General features: G+C 41.0%; 1 protein-coding gene across 1 annotated transcript in view; it reads right to left on the reverse strand.

Moving 5' to 3' along the window:
- The window catches only part of LYST (lysosomal trafficking regulator), a 556,878-nt gene that overhangs the window by 133,730 nt on the left and 398,462 nt on the right, over positions 1-24,686 (reverse strand). Inside the window, 2 exon segments of the mRNA XM_044290763.1 lie at positions 668-813; positions 11,234-11,422. Coding sequence (XP_044146698.1) covers positions 668-813; positions 11,234-11,422 — 335 coding nt within the window.

A 24,686-nucleotide genomic window follows, 5' to 3' on the forward strand; every position in this document is an offset into this window, starting at 1 on the left:
TAACATTCTTTAATACAGAATGCTAAGTTAAATGACCATTGAGGTTAAAAAAAAAAAAAGTAAAACAATTACTCACCTCATCCACTTGATCGCGCAGCCGTTATTGTCTTCTTTCTTCTTCTTGCAGGACCTGCAAAAGGACCTGCGCTGATGTCATCACGCTCACCACGTGGTGAGCGCGGTGACGTAAGTGCAAGTCCTGCTGAATGAAGATAGAAGAACCTTCTATCTTCATTTAGAAGGACCTGCGCTGACGTCACCGCCCTCACCACATGGTGAGGGCGATGACGTCAGCTCAGGTCCTTTTGCAGTTTCTGCAAGAAGAAGAAAGACGACAATAAGAGCTGTTTGATCAAATGGATGAGATGAGTAATTTTTTAACCCTCAATGGCGATTTTACTTAGCATTCTGTATTAAGGAATGCTATTATTTTCCATTATAACCATGTTAAAATGGAAAATAATAAAATCTACAGAACACTGAACGCAAACCCGAACTTCAGTGAAGAAGTCCAGGTTCGGGTCTGGGTACCAACAAAAACTAAACAACGCAATCGCAGACAAAACTGACTGAAATTGTATGCGCACTCGCCGGGTTTCCCCCAATGCATCCGCAACACATCCGTACCTCTTCCGCGACGCCTTAAAGTGAACATAAAAGAACTTGCCTTCTTGTCTTTGTCTGTCCCTGAGAATGTACTTGTTTGGAATTGTTAAGTAGCATTTTTGTAAGCGCCTTCTTTCTCTATTCGGACCCTCTGTTGGATCAAGCTGAAAAGAGGTTGGATATGATGTTGGGTCATACCAAACAGCCCTTTAGAATAATAAGCATAAAAAGTTATATTTTTTATTAAAAAGTTACACAAAGTATACAGTAAAACAGCAACACAATGTATACAACATGAAATAAAGGTTTTTCTTAAAAACTTATAATACACCTTTGAAATGTTCATATCAGCATGAGACAGATGACCAAAAATCAGTATCCACCCCCCACCTCCCCTCTTCCCACACACACACACACACACACAATCTGAACTGAGGAGGAGCATGAATGTGTGCTCTTGCTTCATTTAAAGTTTATGGGACACACTGAGATCATTCTACCTGATAACTTACAACTGCAAAGACATTCCTTAGTGGCCATAAGACGTACAATTCATACAGTTATTGGTGTAAAACTCCTAAGGTGTAATATGTTTAAAGTTATAAGCAAATTTGCTAACTCTTAAAGGGAACCGGTCTTAAACTTTATGTTGCTCTCATTTACATTTTGATAAGAGTGGCCATCTTTCATAAAGAGTCAGGAGCATCACCATGGCCCCCCCCCACCACACAGGAGGATGTACATCGATGTTGAGGCTTTGCTCTCTGACGTAAGTTCAATGGACTTTGTTGCACTACCATATGCAGCAATGTTTCATGTATAGTGTTATAGGCCTTTAGGAAACTTTACCACATAACATTGCATCATAGGGAGTTAAATAAGTGGCTCAGAAGTTGGTGCAGGAAGAAAGGGTTTGGGTTCATGGAGAACTAGGCAGACTTTTCGGTCGGTTACAGGCTCTACAGTAGGGAGGGGCTGCACCTTAATGGGGAAGGCGCAACTGCCCCGGGGGAAAAAAATGGTTAGACGGCTGGAGGAGCTTTTAAACTAGGATCTAAGGGGGGGGGGGGGGGTGTCATACTAATAAGGGGGTAGATAATGTGGATAGTGGGATATAGGAAGGGACAGAGGGGATTTAGTGGGGGTTGGGGTTAGTGAGGAAAGTAGGGAGAAGACTGGGCAGAACTATACACCGATGAAAAATAGAACTGCTGGTAACAAGAACCTGTTACGTACAAACATCAACCAAGGTAACCCAAAATCCTAGATATTCACTTTACAGGTAATAGTAATTTAAAATGTATTTTCTCAAATGCCAGAAGTCTAGCGAGAAAAATGGGGGAGCTGGAGGCTATGGTATGAGAAGAACACATAGCTATAGTTGGTGTGGCTGAGACATGGTTGGATTCTTCTCATGACTGGGCTGTTAATATTGAGGGTTTTACACTATTTAGGAAAGACAGGGTCAATAGAAAATGTAGTGGAGTGTGCCTGTATGTGAGGAGTGATCTGAAGACAAATGTGAAAGAGGCAATTGTGGGTGAGGATGTGGAAACCTTATGGGTGGAATTTCAAAGGAATATAAACACTGAAAAAAACAATACTTGGTGTAATCTATAGACCCCCTAACATCACAGAGGAGATAGAAATCCAACTGTATAACCAAATAGAGCGGGCTGCACAGGCTGGTACAGTGGTCATAATGGGAGATTTTAACAGGGGTCATGGTTCTGCCTCAACAGCAAAGGGGAGAAGATTCCTCAACTTGCTGCAGGGCCAGTTTGTAGAAGCTCCCACTAGGGGCAATACTCTGTTGGATCTGGTAATTTCTAATGATGCAGAGATTGTTGAAAACGTAAATTTTTTCGATAAACACTAGGTTATAGTGACCACAATAAAATTATATTCCCCATATACTATAAGAAGCAAACTCTGTCAGGCAGAGCAAAGACACAGAATTTAAAAAAAAGCTAATTTCTCTGGGCTGAGGGTAGCATTTCAGGGCATAGACTGGGAGCAGCTACTGTCACATAATAATACTGAAGATAAATGGGAGAGCTTCAAATCCACATTGAGTAATTGCACTAAAAAATGTATTGCTTTACATAACAAGTACAAACGGCTAACAAACTCCCCATGGCTTACAGCTACTGTAAAAAAGGGCAAAAAAAGACAACAAAAAAAGGCATTTAAAAAATACAAATCTGAGGGGTTAGCTGTAGGGTTTGAAGTTTACAAAGAGCTTAATAAAATATGTAAAAAGGAGATAAAATTAGCAAAAATAGAAAACAAACAGCAGGTGGCAAAAGAGAGCAAAATAAATCCCAAAACATTATTTAAATACAGTACAGACCAAAAGTTTGGACACACCTTCTCATTCAAAGAGTTTTCTTTATTTTCATGACTATGAAAATTGTAGATTCACACTGAAGGCATCAAAACTATGAATTAACACGTGGAATTATATACATAACAAAAAAGTGTGAAACTACTGAACATATGTCATATTCTAGGTTCTTCAAAGTAGCCACCTTTTGCTTTGATTACTGCTTTGCACACTCTTGGCATTCTCTTGATGAGCTTCAAGAGGTAGTCACCTGAAATGGTCTTCCAACAGTTTTGAAGGAGTTCCCAGAGATGCTTAGCACTTGTTGGCCCTTTTAACTTCACTCTGCGGTCCAGCTCACCCCAAACCATCTCTATTGGGTTCAGGTCCGGTGACTGTGGAGGCCAGGTCATCTGGCGCAGCACCTTATCACTCTCCTTCATGGTCAAATAGCCCTTACACAGCCTGGAGTTGTGTTTGGGGTCATTGTCCTATTGAAAAATAAATGATGGTCCAACTAAACGCAAACCGGATGGAATAGCATGCCGCTGCAAGATGCTGTGGTAGCCATGCTGGTTCAGTTTGCCTTCAATTTTGAATAAATCCCCAACAGTGTCACCAGCAAAGCGTCGCACAAAGACACGGTGGTTGGAACCAAAGATCTCAAATTTGGACTCATTAGACCAAAGCACAGATTTCCACTGGTCTAATGTCCATTCCTTGTGTTCTTTAGCCCAAACAAGTCTCTTCTGCTTGTTGCCTGTCCTTAGCAGTGGTTTCCTAGCAGATATTCTACCATGAAGGCCTGATTCACACAGTCTCCTCTTAACAGTTGTTCTAGAGATGTGTCTGCTGCTAGAAGTCGGATTAACTTATCCTCCACAGCAGAGGTGACTCTTGGTCTTCCTTTCCTGGGGCGGTCCGCATGTGAGCCAGTTTCTTTGTAGCGCTTGATGGTTTTTGTGATTGCACTTGGGGACACTTTCAAAGTTTTCCCAATTTTTTCAGGACTGACTGACCTTCATTTCTTAAAGTAATGATGGCCACTCGTTTTTCTTTACTGAGCTGCTTTTTTCTTGCCATAATACAAATTCTAACAGTCTATTAAGTAGGACTATCAGCTGTGTATCCACCTGACTTCTCCACAACGCAACTGATGGTCCCAACCCCATTTATAAGTGAAGTGAAAACCATTTCAGGTGACTACCTCTTGAAGCTCATCAAGAGAATGCCAAGAGTGTGCAAAGCAGTAATCAAAGCAAAAGGTGGCTACTTTGAAGAACCTAGAATATGACATTTTCAGTTGTCTCACACTTTTGTTATGTATATAATTCCACATGTGTTAATTCATAGTTTTGATGCCTTCAGTGTGAATCTACCATTTTCAGAGTCATGAAAATAAAGAAAACTCTTTGAATGACAAGGTGTGTCCAAACTTTTGGTCTGTACTGTATATAAATTTTAAAAAAAAAACACAAGTCTGAGCAGGTAGGCTCCCTAAATAATGGTAAAGGAGGGTTAGTCATTGAAGATAAGGAAAAGGCAGAGTTACTAAATGGGTTTTTTAGCGCTGTATATACAAAATAAAAATGATCTGATATCTGTGGTACTGGGGCTGTTAGTACATCCAGTAATATAGTCAATTGTCTAACTGTAAATATGGTCCAAGAGAAGTTAAATAATGTAAATGTGAACAAGGATCCAGGTCAGGATGGATTATACCCAAAAGTTCTCAAAGAGCTCAGTTCAATCATTGATGTGCCACTGTTTATAATTTTTAAAGATTCTCTAGGTACTGGTACAGTGCCAAGTGATTGGCACAAGGGAAATGTGGTGCCCATATTTTAAAAAAGGATCTAGGTCCTTCACAGGTAATTACAGACCAGTTCATTATTTAAGTTCTGTTGTGGGAAAAAATGTTTGAAGGACTCTTAAGGGACTATATACAGGAGTATGAGACTGTAAATAATATTATAAGTGATAATCAGCATGGGTTTACAAAGTACAATAGTTGTCAGACTAACCTGATTTGGTTTTATCAGGAGGGGAGTAGTAGCCTGGACAGAGGGGCAGCTGTGGATGCAGTGTTTCTGGATTCAGCAAAGGCTTTTGATACTGTCCCTCATAGACGTTTAATAGGTAAAGTAAGGTTTATAGGCTTGGAAAGTATTGTCTGTAATTGGATTGAAAACTCGCTAAAGGACCGTGTCCAGAGAGTTGTGGTCAATGATTCCTATTCAGAATGGTCCCGGGTTATAAGTGGTGTACCCCAAAGTTCAGTGCTGGGTCCTCTATTATTTAATTTATTTATTAATGATATCGAGGACATAATTAATAGCACCATTTCTATTTTTGCAGATGACACTAAGCTGTGTAGTACTGTACAGTCTATGGATGATGTTCATAAACTACAAGCTGACTTGAACACCGAGTAATTCGGCATAAACTTGGCAAATGAGGTTCAATGTGGTTAAATGTAAGGTTATGTAACTTGGTAGTAAAAATCTCTGTGCTTCATATGTCCTAGGGGATATAACATTGGGGGAGTCACTTGTACAAAGCGTTGGTGTGGCCTCATCTGGAATATGCAGTTCAGTTCTAAGCACCAGTCCATAGACAGGATACTATGGAACTGGAAAAAGTACAAATGAGAGTGACTAAACTGATAAGGGGCATGGAGGGTCTTTGTTATGAAGAAAGATTAAAATAATTAAATTTATTGAGTATTGTGAAGAGACATCTAAGGGTGGACACGATTAACCTATACCAATATATAAATAGGCCATACAAAAAATATGTGGAAAAACTATTCCATGTAAAATGCCCTCAAAAGACAAGTGGGCACTGCCTCTGACTGGAGAAGAAAAAGTGCAGTCTCCAGAAGAATCAAAGCTTCTTTACAGTAAGAAACGTGAAGCTGTGGAACAGAGTACCTCCGGAAGTGATTACAGCAGGAACAGTGGACAGTTTTCAAAATGGTTTAGGCTACTTTCACACTCGCGTTTTGTGCAGATCCGTCATGGACAGATCCGTTCAGATCATACAACCGTCTGCATCCGTTAGTATTGGATCCGTTAGTATTATCTTTAACATAGCCAGACGGATCAGTCTTGAACACCATTGAAAGTCAATGGAGGATAGATCAGTTTACTGTTGTGCCAGACTGCGTCAGTGACTTACATTATGTGCCAAGACGGATCAGTTGGCTCCGTTTCATCAGACGGACACCAAAACGCTGCAAGCAGCGTTCTGGTGTCCAACTCTAAAGCGGAACTGAACTGATGCATTCTGAGCGGATCCTTTTCCGGAGCGCTTGTGAGAACCCTGAACAAATCTCACAAAAGGAAATCCAAAATGAGAGTGTGAAAGTAGACTTAGATTAAATCTTAAAAGTAAATGGCATTATGAAATGTCATCTGAGTCTCACTTCCTCCTGGGATTCACGTCCCCACCTATCCCTTGGTTGAACTTGACTTATGTAATTTTTTTTTAACCGTATTAACTACTGTATGTAACTATGATGACTGATCTTATCGGTAGGGAATCCGACTCACGGCACTCCCACTGGACGCACTCTTTGAGTGCCACAGCCTTTTTCGTAGGCCAATGACATCACAATCATCGGTCACATGGCCTAGTCACAGCTCAGTCCTATTGAAACTAATGTGACTTCGCTGCAATAGCAAGCACAGCCACTATGCTGGGCAAGCTGGGCTGCAGCACTCATTGGAGACCCTCAGCCTCTTCAAATAGCTGACTGGAGGGGGATGTTGGGGTTGGACCCCAACTCATCACATAATGCTGACCTATCCTTAAGTCTTCTGTATTAAACCCTTGGACAACACCTTTAAAGGGAGTCTGTCACCAACTTCAGTCATGTCAAGCTGTTAATACCACATTGTAGGTCACACACAGAGATAACACATGGTACCTTTTTTGCAACTTCTGTAACTGCAATATTCCAAAAATGAAGTGTACACCATATGCAAATAGGGGTTTGCAAGTGCCCAGGGGCAGTGTTTGCTGCTCAAAGTGCCCAGCACCCCCGAGTTACTCATCCCCCTCATCGCAGTTCGCCTGCCCAGTATCTATTTTATGTGCCTATCACAAACACCAACGCCGGCCAGTGCATGCGCAGCAGGAATACCCACTGTCGGCAGCGGTACGGTCACATGCTTGTACAATTGAGAGCAGTAAATGGCAGATGCAAATTAGATTGACGTATGCTGCTGCCCAGAGTGGGTGTTCACAGGCACATACTGAAGATAGACACTAACATGAAATAGAATGTGTCCTGAGAAAACAATCTCAGAATCGCTTGGATATGTAAAAGCATTCCAGCGTTATTACCACATAAAGAGAAAAAGATTTGCCTGGGACTCAAGGTGAAAAGTGGCTCAGTACTGAATGGGTTAAAGTAGAAGGTCAGCTGTAATATACAGCTGGCAACAGATACTCACACAACCAGAAAAAAGCTACAGAAAACCCTCCCTAAAATATCATCTTTATTAATTCATTAAAACTAAAATCCCAGCAAAACTACAAATGCCAATAGACTTCTCTTCTCTCACTTTCCCTACCAAAAGCAGAATAACCACCGGGATCCCACTGTCGTCTTTTCTCACTCTCCACAACCCTGAGCTCATTAGGGTTAGGGCCGGCGTTGGGGAGGGGGGGGGGGGGACTGGGCCATTGTCTAGGGCCCCCATCATCTAAAGGGACCCCTGCTTCAGTGCTGATATTCAGCTGAGCGTCCGTGGAAGCAAACGGGCAGATAGCTGAACAGCTGCACTTTATAATGCAATGTAAGGTCCCCTCACTGTACATATAAGAGAAATCATTACCCTAGTGCTGACAGCTCCGGACACCAGCAGCACTCTTCTACTGGAGCTGTATGACCTGCGATGATGTCAGATGTCAGGAGGCTCATCAGAGAAGAAGGGACGAAGGACCTGTGATGACCTCACCATCATGTGACCAGAACAGGAGGCAGAGCTCAGCAGTGCAGTAAAGTAATGAAATAGAAGACCAGTGATGCATGTGAAGAAGGATGGATTCAATATAAGTGCCAGGGAAATGCTGGGAGTTGTAGTCCTCACCTTTTATACCGCCTGTTATGTAATAACAGAATACATTACAAGATGAGGTATGAGGAGGACTACAACTCCCAGTATGTACAACTTGTTATGCAATATCAGAGTAAATTACAACACCCTGAATATGTTGGAAGTTGTAGTCCTCTCCTCTTATAATGAACTCTGATATTACATAATAACGGCTTGGACATGATCGGAATTGTAGTCCCATCCTCTTATATGTCCCCCTGTAATGTGTTCTGATATTAAATAATAATGGCCTAGACATGCTGGGAGTTATAGTCCTGTCCTGTTATATCACCTGCGGTAATGTGCTCTGAATTAGGGCTGGGACGATGGATAGGCGAGGCTAGTCATCAGGATAGGTCATCAATATCAGATCGGTGGGCGTCCAACACCCAGCACCCCTAACGATCAGCTGTATGAGGAGATGACACGCTGTGCACATGTGCAGTCTGCCTTCTCTCTTCCTGCACTTCTGCTGTATGTCTATGGGACAGGAGCAGTAAAAAGCACTCACCGTCTCCTCAAACTGCTGATCGGCGGGGGTGCAGGGTGTCGGACTGTGTTTTTAGATGGGGCCTGCTTTTGATTTTGCCCAGGGTCACATTTTGTCTAAAACTGGCCCTGATTAGGGTAGGAGGCTGATAGAAGTGGGATCACCCATATCTAACCAAGAGTTGTCTTGATTAAATGATAGTTCAACCACAAGATCTTGTGCAAGACCAGGGATCAGCAACCTCCAACACTCCAGTTGTTCTGAAACTAAACTCCCAGAATTCTCCTTTCACTTCAATGAGAGTTCAATGAACAACCAAGAAAGTGTGCAAGCTGGGAGTTGTAATTTCACAGCAGCTGGAGTGCCACAGGTTGCTGATCCCTGTGTTCAAGAATAGGAATTTTCTAATTGGAGAGCTCCACAACACATTGGAGTGAAGAAAAAAGCTCCACACTATAACAGCATATTAAAGGTTACAGACCTGGTAGAGTACTGAAGAACTCCACAATGAATTTGTAACTAATGGGTGACTAATAACCAATGAGACTTTTTCAATGTGTTTCCCGTCAGATGTATTCTATCTAGGGTTCATCAGGGGACTCAAAAATATTAGATGTCAAGTGTACCGTAATCTAAAGAATTTTTCAAAACAGGCTTAGCCTAGATGGCAACATGTGGTATAAAATGGCTGATGTTAGTGGCTAGGTATTCAGTTACATTATAGATTGGCAGTTCTAGCTCCCTCTGTATATGATGGTGACTAGTTTGTGTGTACAGTACCAGAAACACCACAATATATTCAAATATTCAAAGAAACTCCTCAGTCAGAGAAAGGCCTCCTGCACACGACCGTGCCAGTTTTTTGCGGTCCCCCAAAAAAACGGAAGCCACCCATGTTGCCTTTGCGGAACGGAAGCCAGCAATATAAATGCCTATTCTTGTCCGCAAAGCGCGGACAAGAATAGAACATGTTATATTTTTTTTTTTAGCGGAGCCGCGGAACGGAGCCACGGATGCGGACAGCCCACGGAGGGCTGTCCGCATCTTTTGTGGCCCCATTGAAGTGAATGGGTCCGTATCCGAGCCGCCAGCAGCTCGGATGCGGACCCACACACAAAGGTTGTGTGTATGAGACCAAAGGGGAATATAAGAAGGGGCTGTAGTCTACCCAAAGAGTGAGGACTGCAGTACCATCAGATGTGTATCGGTTATAACTCAGTCGCAGGTGTGATGTAATGCTATAAATTGCCAGTGCGCCGAGGTGTGATGTGGCAATATCAATTGCCATTGCACATTACTGTACTAATATATAAATCCTTACATCTAGAAGATAATGAGGGAAGCCCATCTATTATTGATGCCAAACTATCATAAGTAGTTCCAACAGATAAATCTTCAATGGACTGTAAAGAAAAGGTGGGATCACATGGAATGCCCAGGTGGTCAGCATTTAGGTCTCAGATGTGTTGGGGTGTGGCTCTATTCACAGTTGCACCTATGTTGGCACATTAGTGCTCATCTTGGCGCATGCTAATGATAAGTTCCGCCTACACCACACTAAAAATAGCATAGAATAAGCAATAAAATCTCAAATAATTTTTTATGATTTTCAGCTCAAATGCAGACCTCAGCATACCCCCAGTTCATTCTGAAATTCTACTGTGGGGCTAGTCTTCAAAATGGCATAATTTACTCTGTCCTGCAATACATTCAGACTCATAACCTTAAACATTAGGTCATCAAGCACCAACACATTTCAACTCTTGTTAGAGGGTTTGAGTTATGGCCTCCATCTCTTCCTTTGAATAACTATAATAACCACTGCCAGGAGAGTCCTGCATCCCTTCAAGTTCTTTAACTACAGATTGTAGGGAAATATCCATGTTGTTGTCATCACCCTATAGTGGCAGTAGTGTGGTTTTTTTATCTTAGGATTTGTAAACGGGTCCATATTTGGCTTTTTGTTACATTCTCTCTCCAGTTCCAACAAATCCTTATAATAATCAAGGTCACTCAGTTCTATCTCTTAATTCCCTACATTTTCTACTCTTACTTATTTTTTTTCCCATCTCAGTTTTGTGGTGAATAGGTAAGGTCCTTTACCAAATTGAAGCAGCTAAAGTGCTTTGTAGGGGACAAAGGATAGTCTTTTATTAATTGAGGAAGTTTCAGCTTATTACAGAACATATGAGGAAAGATTAATGAGATAACAGAAACTGATGGCTAGCACTATAGAAGGTCGCTCACACGGCAGGTTTTACCCTAGAATTTCGCCAAACACCTACCAGCAGCTGCACCCTTAATGCCTCCCAATAATAGGCAGCACTGAGGATCACAGAGCAGAGGCTTAAAGCCATGGCTGCGCTGAGGAGGGACAAGTCCATTCTTGGTACAGTAGCAGCTTTAAGCCATTGAAATGAATGGGAGGCAGAAAGGACATGGCTGTCTGTGAAATTTTGGCTAAATTTCAGCACAGCTGTCTGCGACCAAATTCTGCGGTAAAACCTGCTGTGTGAATGGCTCCTAAAAGTACGAGCAAACAGAACCCGCCAAGTCTTTATTGGTAATGGCCATGCAGTATTGAAGGTGTCATGCATCCATTAACAATTATGACCCACTCAACAGTCTGATCTCATTAGTTTAATTAGAGCCAGTACAGGCCACTCAACAGTGTGAGCTAACATCCAATCATTAGCCATTACTTACCTGTCATGAGTCATTTGCTGGACAAGTTCATGCCAATGCCTACTTGCACTTAATTCAACTTTGTACATATTGCGAATGTGTTGTATAACAGTCTTTCTTTCCATTCCTTGAGACAAAGAAACACTCTGAGTTATATCGCCAGCTATTTTGGAAATTTCTTTCAATTTTGATTCTAGACGTTGGAAAAGTCTGCCAATAAAGATAAAATAAAAACAACAAAAATACCATTAATTCTTTAACTGACAAGAACATATGTTAATACATCATGACTTTAAAGGGAACCTGTCACCTCTACTATGCTACCCTCACTGAGCGTTTCTAAATGTTCATTGTGTTACCCTAAACATATAAATTACACATTTAATTTCATTTGCAGACAAATTCAATAAGTGTTATGCATTTTTGTACTTCCCGCCTTTTATGAAAATTAACATAAAAGAGTCATATCTTACTTGTGTGACCAGAGAAGAGTCATATTTTCAAGTTCAAGATTGTACTGAACTTTAGGATTTTTGGACCCCAGACCCGAACTTTTCAGCAAAAGTTCGGGCTCGGTGTTCGGCGAGTTAATGGCACTTTTTGAAAGTCTGCAGAGCAGCCAATCAACAAGCATTTAACCCTTAGAAGCAATCACAGCCATGCCTACTAATGGCATGGCTGTGATTGGCCAGTGCAGCATGTGACCCAGGCTCTATATAAGCTTGAGTCACATAGCGCTGCACATAACTCTACTCTGACTAGTGTGGGGATAGGATGCTGCTGTGAGGGAGAGAATAGGAAATAATATTTCATCAGAAGTTTGTTTAACTCAGCGATCTACAGCCATTTTCTTTTGTGGGTGCAGTGCACAATATTTGCACCCACAAAAGTACTTTTATCCGTCTGTTAGTTAGGTGGGCATTGGTGCTTTTGTGACACTCAAATAAAAGCTGGAAATACTGCCATAATATTCTGGGTTAAAAAAAACACCCATTTTTGGCAATACCCTACATCTGGGGCATTTGCTGCATTTTTCAGTGTGAAATACAAGCTTGAAATACTGAAATAATATTCTGTTATTGAAAAAACACTCATTTTGGGCAAAATACTAAATTTGCAGCCATTGCTGCATCTGTCCGTCTGAAATACAAGCATTAGATACTGCTGTAATATTCTATTTAAAAAAATCCATTTTGGGCAAAATAATAAATTTGCGGCCTTTGCTGCATCTGTTCGTCTGAAATATAAGCTTGAAATACTGCAATACTATTTTGGGTTTAAAAAAAACATCCATTTTTGGCAATACCCTACATTTGGGGCCTTTGCTGAGTCTATCAATGTGAAATACAAGCTTGAAATACTGCCATAATATTCTGGGTTTAAAAAAAACACCCATTTTGGGCAAAATACTAAATTTGTGGACTTTGCTGCATCTATCAGTATGAAATACAAGTGTTAGATACTGCTGTCATATTCTGTTATTAAAAAAACCCACCCATTTTGGGCAAGTTCCTAAATTTGCGGAGAATGAGGATCGCGTCAAATAAGGGACGTGGCCCCGTTGTGGTGCTGCTGGTGGAGCGCCTGTTGCAGAGAGAGGACGTGGTCGAACTGTTCCAGCTACACGCACAAGTGAAACCCCTTCCTCAGGTGCGAGTAGGAGACAGAACCTGCAGCGTTATTTGGTCAGGCCTAATGCGGCTCTACGAATGACAAGTCCAGAACATGTTCCCGCTCTCCAACCCCAACTGATGAGAGTGATTCTGATCATCGTGAAGAGGGGACATCGGAGAATGAGCCATCGCTAAAACAGGTCACAGACCACCTATTACAGGCAATTGCCATCTGCAGTTCTTCTATGGTGGGCAAGCTGGAGGAGAAGGTCGAAATTGGCTTACTGTGTCATGACATGCAGAACATGAGGGAACGCATCAAAGAGACTGAAACCAGAATCTCGGCTGTGGAAGACTGCGTAACACCTCTTCCAGAAAAGATTCAAGAGCTGGAGAAGGTGGTCACATTTTGGCAACAAAAGTGTGACGATTACGAGAACCGTACAAGAAGAAATAACTTTTGAATTATTGGGCTACCAGAAAAGATCTGAAGGTAATAACCCTTGCGCGTTCATCACTACCTGGCTCAGAAACACATTCACGGAGACCACGTTCTCACCAGCCTTTATTATTGAACGTGCACATCATGTTCCAGCTAGGCCTCTCCCACCAGGGGCACCTCCTAGGCCATTACTGGTGAGACTGCTGAATTCCACTGACAGGGATCATGTGCTACAGTTGGCACTCAACAAACAAGAGCTGCGATATGACAACGCTACCGTCATGATCATTCTGGATTTCTCAGCTGAATTACAGAAACGCAGGGCTACATTCACTATGGCGAAAAAAAGATTGAGAGAAATTAATTTACCCTATTCCATGGCATATCCGGCTAGACTGAGGGTAGTAGATGGAGACACCAGCCGCTTCTTTAACACCCCGGAGGATGCCATCAGCTGGCTGGACAGCAAGAATAGGCAAGCAAGACCTCAGAGAGAAGCTAACCCCTGATGACACCCAAGTGACTTTAGTAAAGGAACAACCAGCCATAAGACATGCAGACCTCGACCGGTGCTCACCTTGATTGAGTAAACATAAATGGTGTGATTTGTCATTTGTTTTCATTACTCAGTTGTCCGACTGAGTCTACTTCACTTATTTGTTTTCCCTTTTAATTTTTCCTTTCCTTTACAATACGTATATCACCCATAGTTTACAAAGTATTGCTCTAATGAGTAAATTGGGAATAAGTATATTTGATATAAAACCTGAAGGTTTAGAGATACTGGTAAAGGGATAGTGTAACTGTCTCAGATATAACATAGAAGGGTCTTTTAATTTCAGATCTTATACTGATGAGATGAGGAAAGTGAATAGTACACTTGAACACATGTGAACCGCTATGTTGGAGTTAAGGTTCTGGATGTGAGAGGTTAGGGCTAGGGCCCTATTTCCCTTTATTCCCTTTCTCCTTTTCCACCCTATATACGTTAAACCTACTAAGTGCAACTGGTGAATTTACCAATCACACACCCCATATTCACAAGTGCCACATGTATCATTATGTGTTCGCACAGCAGACAGTGAGGAAATATTGGAAGTCTTACTATTCACTCCGTAAAGTTGTGTAATAACTACGACTTGTTATGTTTTAAGGTTCAACTGTTTTATGTTATGCACTGTGTTCATGAGATCAGAACTACAATGGAACATCGAAAACAATACTCAGTACTAATAGATTGGCGGGAACTGCTGGGCATGAGGCTAGAGAGTCAACACAATAGTCTTGATAAAATAATATGGCAGAGATACACATAATGTCTTGGAACATAAGAGGCTGTGGGAGCAATAAGAAACATACAATGGTTTTCTCTGCAGTCAAACGATATAATCCCCACATACTGTGTTTACAAGAAACACATCTGACCACAGACACCATGAGAAGGTTGCAGAAAGCGTGGGTCCAATGGGCACAGCACTCATGCTATACTAATATGTCCAGGGGAGTATCTTTACTGATACATAAGTGGCTCAGGTGGGAAGTAGAAACATATCAGGTGGACCCTTCTGGGAGATTTGTGTTCATGGCAGCATACATAAATTGCATTCTGTATGTGACCCTAGGAGTGTATATACCACCTCCCTCATCCCTTCAAATTATTCATCAAGCATATAGCTTCGCAGCATCTTACCCACAAGCTAAAACAATATGTCTGGGGGTCTTTAACATGATGATGGATGCTGATGCGGATAGATTTTTGCCTAACAAAGTTGTAGATAAGCGCATAACTACCATGACACACCTGGCGACATTAATGGAGGAAGTGGGATGGGTAGATTTATAGCGTCTAAAACACCCAGACGCTAGACAATATTCGTGTTATTCAACTAGCCATAATACTCTATCTCCTATAGCAGTGATGGCTAACCTTGGCACTCCAGCTGTGGTAAAACTACAACTCCCAAGATGCCCCCCTTGCTTGGCTGCTCTCAGAACTCTGTAGAAATAAATGGAGCATGCTGGAGTGCCAAGGTTAGCCATCACTGTCCTATAGATTACGCCTTTGGGAACCCAATTATGTGTTCGGTAACTTTCAGTATTGAATATGGTCCAAGAGAAATCTCAGATCATTCGCCCTTATAGTTAGAATTACAGCCAAATAGGAGTGGGAACAGACATTCTATGAGAATTCATCCCTTTTGGTTATCATTGTTTGAGCCTATGGATCGTATCCCTGATCAGTTACTGGAATTCATGACAAACCATATTAATAATGAAGAATACTCACTAATATGGGAGACCATGAAAGCGTATTTAAGGGGATGCCTGAGATCCTCCATCTCTTTTATTAAAAGATCTGCAGCTAGACAAGAAGAGGAACTGGCGATGGAATGCTCCAGGTTAGAGAGTTTATATAGCAAACCCTAATAATCAGAATAGAGAAGATTGGCTGTTAAAAAGGTAGGCAATCTCTTGCACTTCTTAAAGAGAAAGCCCAATGTAAGATGTTTTTTTACAAAACAATCTCACTTTGAATTAGGAAACCAATCCAGCAAATTAGTTGCTTATATAGTAAGGCAAAATCAGATGTCTCCCACAGTCCTGCGTATTAAAGACTCAATAATCAAATGTTGTTGGAGCCAGAAACTATAACTAGAAGATTTCAGGAATTTTATAAGGATTTATATGAATCCAAAATAGAATATAGGATGGAAGACACAATTGATTATCTTGATGATAAAGACTTCCCCAAACTGACGCAAGAAGCGGTGGATCTTCTAGATGCCCCTATAACAACTTTGGAGCTAACAGAAGCAATAGCACAATTAGCCAAAGGGAAATCCCCTGGACCCGATGGATTACCTCTGGAAGTATATATTATTACTCCATATGTTTGAAGATGCTTTTATTAGGGGGTCCTTGCCTTTGTCCCTGTATGATGCCACAATGGTAGTACTGCTTAAGCCAGGCAAGGATCCAGCTGACTGTGGATCGTATTGACCAATATCCTTGTTAAATATTGACTATAAGATTCTAGCAAAAATTCTGGCAGTAAGACTAGGAAGAGTTGTCAGTATGTTGATCCACCCGATCAGTTTGGATTCTTGCCTGGTAGATCTACCACGGATAACATCAGGAGGGTACAGGTGGTGACTCAGATAGGGATTAAGAGGGAGGAAAGATGGGCATTGGCATCCCTCGATACCGCAAAAGCGTTTGATTCTGTAGAGTGGCCGTACCTATTGATGATACTCCAACACTATGGATTTGGTCCCAAATTTATTAAATTAATTTCCATATTGTACAAACCACCTAGGGCTAATATACTGCTGAACGGGATGGTGCCCGGATGTTTTGACTTAGGATGGGGAACTCGCCAGGGGTGCTCTTTGTCCCCATTGCTCTTCGCACTTGCCATAGAGCCCTTAGCTATACGCATTAGGGAAGATGCGCAGTTTCAAGGTGTGTGCATAGGAGAAATCTTAGATAGAATCGGCTTATATGCTGATGACATGGCGTTATTTATGTCAAAAGTAGAGACCACACTCCCCAGAGCTATATCTTTGATTGAGACATTTGGACACTATTCTGGCCTTCGGATTAACTAGTCCAAATGAACACTTTGCCCCCTTTATTCACCGGATATAGATTTCCCTCATGGATAATTACCCATTGTTTCTAGCAATAAGTACTTGGGTATTTATATTACTAAAGATGCTGAATCTTTTTACGCCCTCAATACTCAACCTATACTAAAATACTGTAAGTATAAATATAAAGCATGGAGTGGGTTACCACTCTCGGTATCAAGACGAATCAATTTGATAAAACTGATTGTTTTACCCAAGTGCTTATATGTATTACAACATGCACCCTATGTGGTACTTAAGATCTTTTTCCAGAAATTCACTTCCTTAATGTCACCATTTATATGGGGTACTAACAGACCAAAACTATCTGTCACTACTTTAAATCGGCCCAGAAATGCAGGTGGGATGTCTTTACAGGATGTTTACTTATATTACCTGGCAGGACGAGTGAGGGATATACACTCATGGATCTCGCCTGACAATCATCTAACCAGACAAGAGAGACATCTTGCCACATATCTAAACCTTAACACATTATGGCCGGTTCTGGAACAACCAAAGTTGTTCCCCTGGAAATTACTACCTATCCATAGAGTAGCTATACAGGTTTGGTCAGCATGTAAGCAGTGATAACCCTATGTTTCCCTCCCTACTGTCTGTATTTTGGATAAATCATGGGGTCATCATTTTAGGGGATCTATATAATAATAGCATTTTCAATCATTTCGATTGTATGAATCGTAGACATGATCTGCCTAGAACAGTGTTTTATAAATTCCTACAACTCCGCCATGCTGTGCAAACCCACTTTAGCAATACCCCGGTTCTTATCTCAAATTTTCCTATGATAGGAGTTATTCGCTGACAGGGCCCAATAGGCTTTATTTCTGCACTTTATACCCATCTTTTGAGTACCAAGTTGTAGGGAATTCCGATCTTAGCAATAACCAGATGGTAGACCTTGATCCCGGATCTGTCAGAAGATGACATTGAGGATGTCTTAGAATCGCCAACACTGGTATCCCCTGCTATAAACAACATATTTATACAATTATGTATGATACATCAGAGCTACCTATCTCCAGTTAGATTATATAAAATGGGCAGGCTAATTCATTCTAGATGCCATAGATGTGCGATGGACAACACGGATTTCTGGCATTTCATTTCCGCATGCTCCTATGTACAGAAATTCTGGAAAGATGCGATAGCCTTGCCTTCAAGCTTATTAAACTGTACACTCCCACTTCACCAGAAGGTATGTCTTTTTTGGCATTGTTGATGAGGAATTATTTTCTCATCATACTAGAGTATCCTTAAGAGAAACATTATTTTTAGCACGTAAAGCAAAAGCCATCAGATGGATGGGGGATAGGCCACCCTCTTTGTCACAATGGAGACTACTAGTTAATACTATTATACCATATGAGAACATAGTATATAAAAATACAGGATGTGCACTTAAATTCCAAAAAGTATGGGGTATATGGTGCTCTTCTACACAAACATCATTCTGTTCAGCGGCTAATAGATGTACTGAGTAAAATTATAAACTAGAGTCCAATATGACATGTTTGTAACAACTTTATTGTCATTGATACAATGCATTGAAACAGTGCTGTATTTTTTTAGTTTTTGTTATGAATCACAATATCACATACAGATACAATGCAATGTACCCGATCTCAATGATTAAATAAAATGAAAAACAAAACAAACAACTGGGGTCTGGTAGAGGACGTCCACACTCCAGTAATGCCTGATACTGGGTTTTTTGACTAGGCCTATGTGCAGCACGAGGCCCCAAAACGTCCTCATCTCGGCTGCACTGACCGGAGTCCAGCCACCGGCCCTAGCCAAAAAGGAGCCCGGGTGTTGAGCAATGAACTGTTGGGCGAACAGGTTCGTTTGCTCCACTATCAGATTTACAAAGTGGTCACAGAAAAAAAGACTAAAATAGTCATATTCAGTGAAGCTCACTGTGGGAATCTGGATTCCTGCTTGGCCAACAAAATCAGGAATCACAGGCTCAAAATGCTCTGGGGTACACCATGCAAGTTCACCAGTAGGGGGCTCCGGTGGTGGGCCGAAAAATCTAGTAAAAGCCCCAGAGCTTCTCGTACTAGTGTGGGCCACAGGGTCCCTAGCATGGCGGTCCCCTTCCTCCGCCTGGCGGCGTCTCCGCCGCCTTGGGGGTTAATAGAGAGAGGGGGCTCCCTCTCGCCACCATAGCCACCAACAGATGGTTGCCATGGCAAAGGGACGCTTTGCAAAAGCATCCGCTGTTGCCACCTACAGGGCATCTGATAGTATTATACTTTGCAATGCAAGAGCATTGCAAAGTATAGTACAGCCATCAGCCCCACTGGATCTTCAAGATCCAAGAGGGACTTGCTAAACAAAAAGTTAAAATAATAAAAGTAAAAATAAATAAATAAAAATGTAAAAAAATAAATAAATTGCCTTTTCCTCTTAAAAAAAAATTGAAAAAAACGACACATTAGGTATCACCGCGTCCGTAACGGCCGTCTCTATAAATATATCATATGATAGACCCCTTCCGATAAACCCCATTAAAAAAAACTGTAAAAAGCCATTTTTGTCACCTTACATCACAAAAAGTGCAACAGCAAGCGATCAAAAAGGCTTATGACTCCCCAAAATAGTACCAGTCACCTCATCCCGTAAAAAAAGATACCCTATTTAAGACAATCGCCCAAAAAATTAAAAAGTTATGGCTCTCAGACTATAGAGACACTAAAACATCATTTTGTTTGGTTTCAGAAATGCTATTATTGTGTAAAACTTAAATAAAGTATACATATTAGGTATTTCCACGTCCGTAACGATCTGATCTATAAAACTGTCACATGACCCAACCCCTCAGATAAACACTGTAAAAATAAATAAAAACTGTTCCAAAACAGCCAATTTTTTGGTCACCTTACCATAAAGTGTAATAATAAATGATCAAAAAATCCTATGTACCCAAAAATAAAAACCTCAACCTCAACTCTTTCTGCAAAAAAACGAGCCCCTGCACAAGACGATCGGCAGAAAAAAAAACATATAGCGTTCAGAAAATGGACACACGAAAACATAATTTCTTTTAAAAAAATGCTTCATTATGTAAAACTGAAACAAAGAAAGTAGACATATTTGATATCATTCCGTCCGTAACAACCTGCTCTATAAAAATCTAACCTGTCAGATGAATCTTGTAGAAAAAAAAAGACTGTCAGTTACCTCACAAAACACTTAATATAGATAAAATTAAAAATAATATGTACCCCAAAATTATACCAATATAACTGGCACCTTATCCCCTAGTTTCCAAAATAGGGTCACTTTTCTACTGTATGGGTGCATCAGGGGGGTGTCACCGCCATATATCTGAGAAGCTCTGACAGACGTTCTTCAGAACCTCTTGCTTGAGGTTCTTTTGGTTTGCTTTTGTTTTGTCATCTCGTTTCCCTCTCTCAGCTGTCATCTAGTTGCACTGATTGCATCCCTTTAAATCCCCTCCCATACTGCATCACTTTGCGGTTTATACAACTTCCTGGAGTGTGATCATGCTGGTTGCTGCAACTGATGCTTCTACAGATAAGTCTGTTCCTTTATTTGTGATTTCCTATTGGCTTGATCCTAGGTGACCCTGACTCCCTCTGTATTAAGTGTAGGGAGCCAGTGGTCGTGTCCCCAGTCAAGGCACGAGGGCATGCAATTATCTATCATAGAGATCTTTGCATGGGCTGAGAAGTCAGGGAGAGTGCTAGGGCTTTTACAGGGCTCACCCTTATGTTCCTTAGTTTGGGATCAAGTCAGTTGGATCTTCATTTGTTGTCTTCTAGTTTTCTGCAACACCATCCGTGACAGGGGGCTTTAAATGGGACAAGGCATCTAAAACCAGTCCAGCAAAATCTGCCTTCCAAAAACCATACCGCGTTCCTTTCCTTCTGTGCCCTGCCGTGCGTCCTTACATCAGTTTACGACCACATGTGGGGTGTTTCTGTAAACCGCAGAATCATGGTAATAAATATAGAGTTGTTTGGCTGTTAACCCTCAATATGTTAAAGAAAAAAAATGTAATAAAATGAAAATTCTGCCAAAAAAGTGAAATTTAGAAATTTCATCTCCATTTTCCTTTAATTCTTGTGGAACACCTAAACGGTTAACAACGTTTGTAGAATCTGTTTTGAGTAACTTGAGGGGTGTAGTTTCTACAATGGGGTCATTTATGGGGGGTTTCCACTTTGTAAGCCCCACAAAGTGACTTTAGACCTGAACTGGTCCTTAAAAAGTGGGTTTTGGGAATTTTCTGAAAAATTCTTCTAAACTTTTAAGCCTTCTAACATCCTAAAAAAATAAAATGACATTTCCAAAATGATGCCAACATAAAGTAGACAAATGGGAAATGTTAAGTAATAAATATTTTATTAGGTATGACTTTCTGTTTTAGAAGCAGAGATATAGACATTTTCAAAATTTGGGGTAAATTTGGGATTTTTTCATAAATAAAGGTGAAATATATTTACTCAAATTTTTGACTATCATGAAGTACAATATGTCACGAGAAAACAATCTCAGAATGGCTTGGATAAATAAAAGTGTTCCAAAGCTATTACAACAAAGTGACGCATGTCAGATTAGTAAATTTTGACCTGGACACTGGGACATCAATGACCCTTGGTCATAAAAGGGTTAATCACCACAATCCAATACTGTAAAAAAATAAAAAATATGACAGTTATCCTTTACAAAATAAGCAACTACAGTTTGGAAACATAACTTTTTTTTTTTGCAGTTTCTGCAAATAAAACTAAAAAGAAATACAAAATTTATTAAAAAACATAATTAAAAAAGCTCTGCATGTCAATATAAAAAATGCCACAAACATTATTTTGGTCGTCCAACATTTTTAATTTTTTTTGGGATATGTAGTGCAGGATAGGCCATTATCAAAGAATAAGATAGTGTCCCGTATATGACATGCATATACATGTTTAATTTGATGTGCACTTTGTGGTTTGTCTTCCATTTGATTCCTTCTTATCCTATATAATGCTGCTTGAGCCAGTCTGCCCTCTCTGTTCTGTCATCACTCTCCCCTGTTAGCGTTTACATGCAGGAATATTTCAAAGAAACAAACTATTGAGTCAGCACATACAGATAGTACAGACAGGCAGTGTGAGTTGGAAGGTTTATATATTCACCTTTTATATATCTGCACTCCTGGTCCTTTAGAGGAGACATTATATCTTCAACAGAATACAGGGATAAACAGAGGAACATGGTGGGAATGGGCTAGGTCTAAGAGCTGCCAGGAGGGATTTGATTGGTTCTTTACAACAGTTAAAACACTACATGCGCTAAGTCACAAAACTGTGTCTGGTCATTAAAGGTGATGTTCACCCCTTGGGACATCTCTTGCAGACCCCATCAGCGTGGCTGGTTGTGCAGAGGGAATCATACTTACCTGATCTCTGCTGCTGGGTTTCCAATTCCTTCGCTCCACACACCATGGTTGCAGATCTCCGGTATCTCTGCATCAACATCTAGATAGTCATCATGTGACCCAGTGACATGAGGCATGGTGGACAAATCACTGCTGCAGCCAGTCATTAGCTGGATTGGCCACATGATCCATGTCAAAATGGAAGCCGACGCGAAGAGACCAGAGATCTTCACCGGCAGTTGAAGAGTGCAAGATCAGAACCCAGAGGTGGGTAGTAGGTAAGTACAAGTTCCTTTGCTGGTCTGATGTGCAGGGGTGATCTGCCTGAAAGGCCCACAGTGGTTAATAACCCCCTTACGGCCTGGACATTAAAGGGTTAATCATCTGCTGATCTGATCTATCTTCAGCCAAAGACTGATTGAGCAGATGGGATTTTGCAGTCATACAGTTTGTCACAGGACTGTGAGGAGGGGTAGTGAAGACATGTTTTAAATCTTCAGACACAAATAATATATTGCTTTCTATATTTCTGACTTTTAAACCCTTAGTGACCACCAATACGTCTTTTTATGGCAGTTACTAAGGGGCCTTAGGCTGCATGCAGCAGAGAGCAGGGACTCGGCACTCACATGAGAGCTGCGCTCCTACTCTAAAAGCCCAGATCGACAGGAGTGTCAATCTGGGCTGTTTAACCGCTTACATGTCACAGGCAATGATGCCTGCTTCATGTAAGCAGTGACAGAGGGAGTGGACTCCCTCTGTCTCCCATTGGTACCCCGCAAATGCGATTACGGGGTGCCGATGTGTATATAGGCAGGCTGGGACCTGGTGTAAGCCACAAGTCCGCCTTGAGTGTACCCCAGCAACTGACATTAAAATGCAATGCAGTGGATAGTGCGCTGTATTTTAGAAGCACTCAAAAGATTGCTTGTTATAGGCCCCTTGTGGGACTATGAAGTGGTTAAACAAAGTTAAAAAAAATCCATTAAAAAATATGCTTTTCAATTTAAAAAAATGCAAAAAAAAAAACAACCCACACTACACAAATATCATGTAGATTATCCAATGCGGTGAACACCGTAAAAAAGAAAAAAAAATACAAAATTGCTAATTTACTCTTAGGCCTCTTTCACACGGGCGTCAGTTTTTTTGCCCGGATAAGAGGCGGGTGCGTTACGGTAAAATGCGCGATTTTTCCGCGCGAGTGCAAAACATTGTCATGCGTTGCACTCGCGTGAGAAAAATCGCGCATGTTTGGTACCCGAACTTCACAGAAGTTCGGGCTTGGGTTTGATGTTCTGAAGATTGTATTATTTTCCCTTATAACATGGTTATAAGGGAAAATAATAGCATTCTGAATACAGAATGCATAGTAAAACAGCGCTGGAGGGGTTAAAAATAAATAAATAATAATTTAACTCACCTTAGTAACTTGATCGCGAAGCCGGCATCTCCTTGTGTCTCCTTTGATGATGTCACTCCGGTCATCACATGGTACATTACATGATCTTTTACCATGGTGATTCACCATGGTAAAAGACCATGTGATGACCGGAGTGACGTCATCAAAGGTCCTTTACCTCTATTTAATGCTCACCCCAGGTCCTGTTCGGCAAAAGAGACACAAGGAGATGCTGGGCTTTGCGATCAAGTGGACTAAGGTGAGTTAAATTATTTATTTATTTTTAACCCCTCCAGCGCTGTTTTACTATGCATTCTGTATTCAGAATGCTATTATTTTCCCTTATAACCATGTTATAAGGGAAAATAATAATGATCGGGTCTCCATCCCGATAGTCTCCTAGCAACCGTGCGTGAAAATCGCACCGCATTCGTACTTGCTTGCGGATGCTATGCGATTTTCAGGCTTCCCATTTACTTCTATGGGGCCTGCGTCGCGTGAAAATAGGACAATATAGAGCATGCTGCGATTTTCACTCAACGCACAAGTGATGCATGAAAATCACCGCTCATGTGCACAGCCCCATAGAAATGAATGGGTCAGGATTTAGTACGGGTGCAATACGTTCACCGCACGCATCGCACCCGCACAGAAAACTCGCCCGTGTGAAAGGGGCCTTAGTCGCCACTGAAAAAAACGAAATAACAAGCAATCAATTTAAACAGCTCCATAGAAAAGAAAAAAAAAAGTTATGCGTCTTAAGATGCAAAAATTATTTTTTAATTTTTAAAGGAATTTTATTGCACAAAAGTAGTAAAACGTAAAAATATAAACTATTTGTATTTGTTATTGCTGTAATCATACTGACAGAGAAAAAAAGATTATGTTAGTTATGCCAAACTTAAAAACTCAGTGGCAGTCTGTTGTTTGTTCCCATCTCTCTCCCAGAATGAGTTTATAACAGTTAATCAG

Source organism: Bufo gargarizans, chromosome 4, assembly GCF_014858855.1.
Source record: "Bufo gargarizans isolate SCDJY-AF-19 chromosome 4, ASM1485885v1, whole genome shotgun sequence".
NCBI classification, from domain to species: Eukaryota; Metazoa; Chordata; class Amphibia; order Anura; family Bufonidae; genus Bufo; species Bufo gargarizans.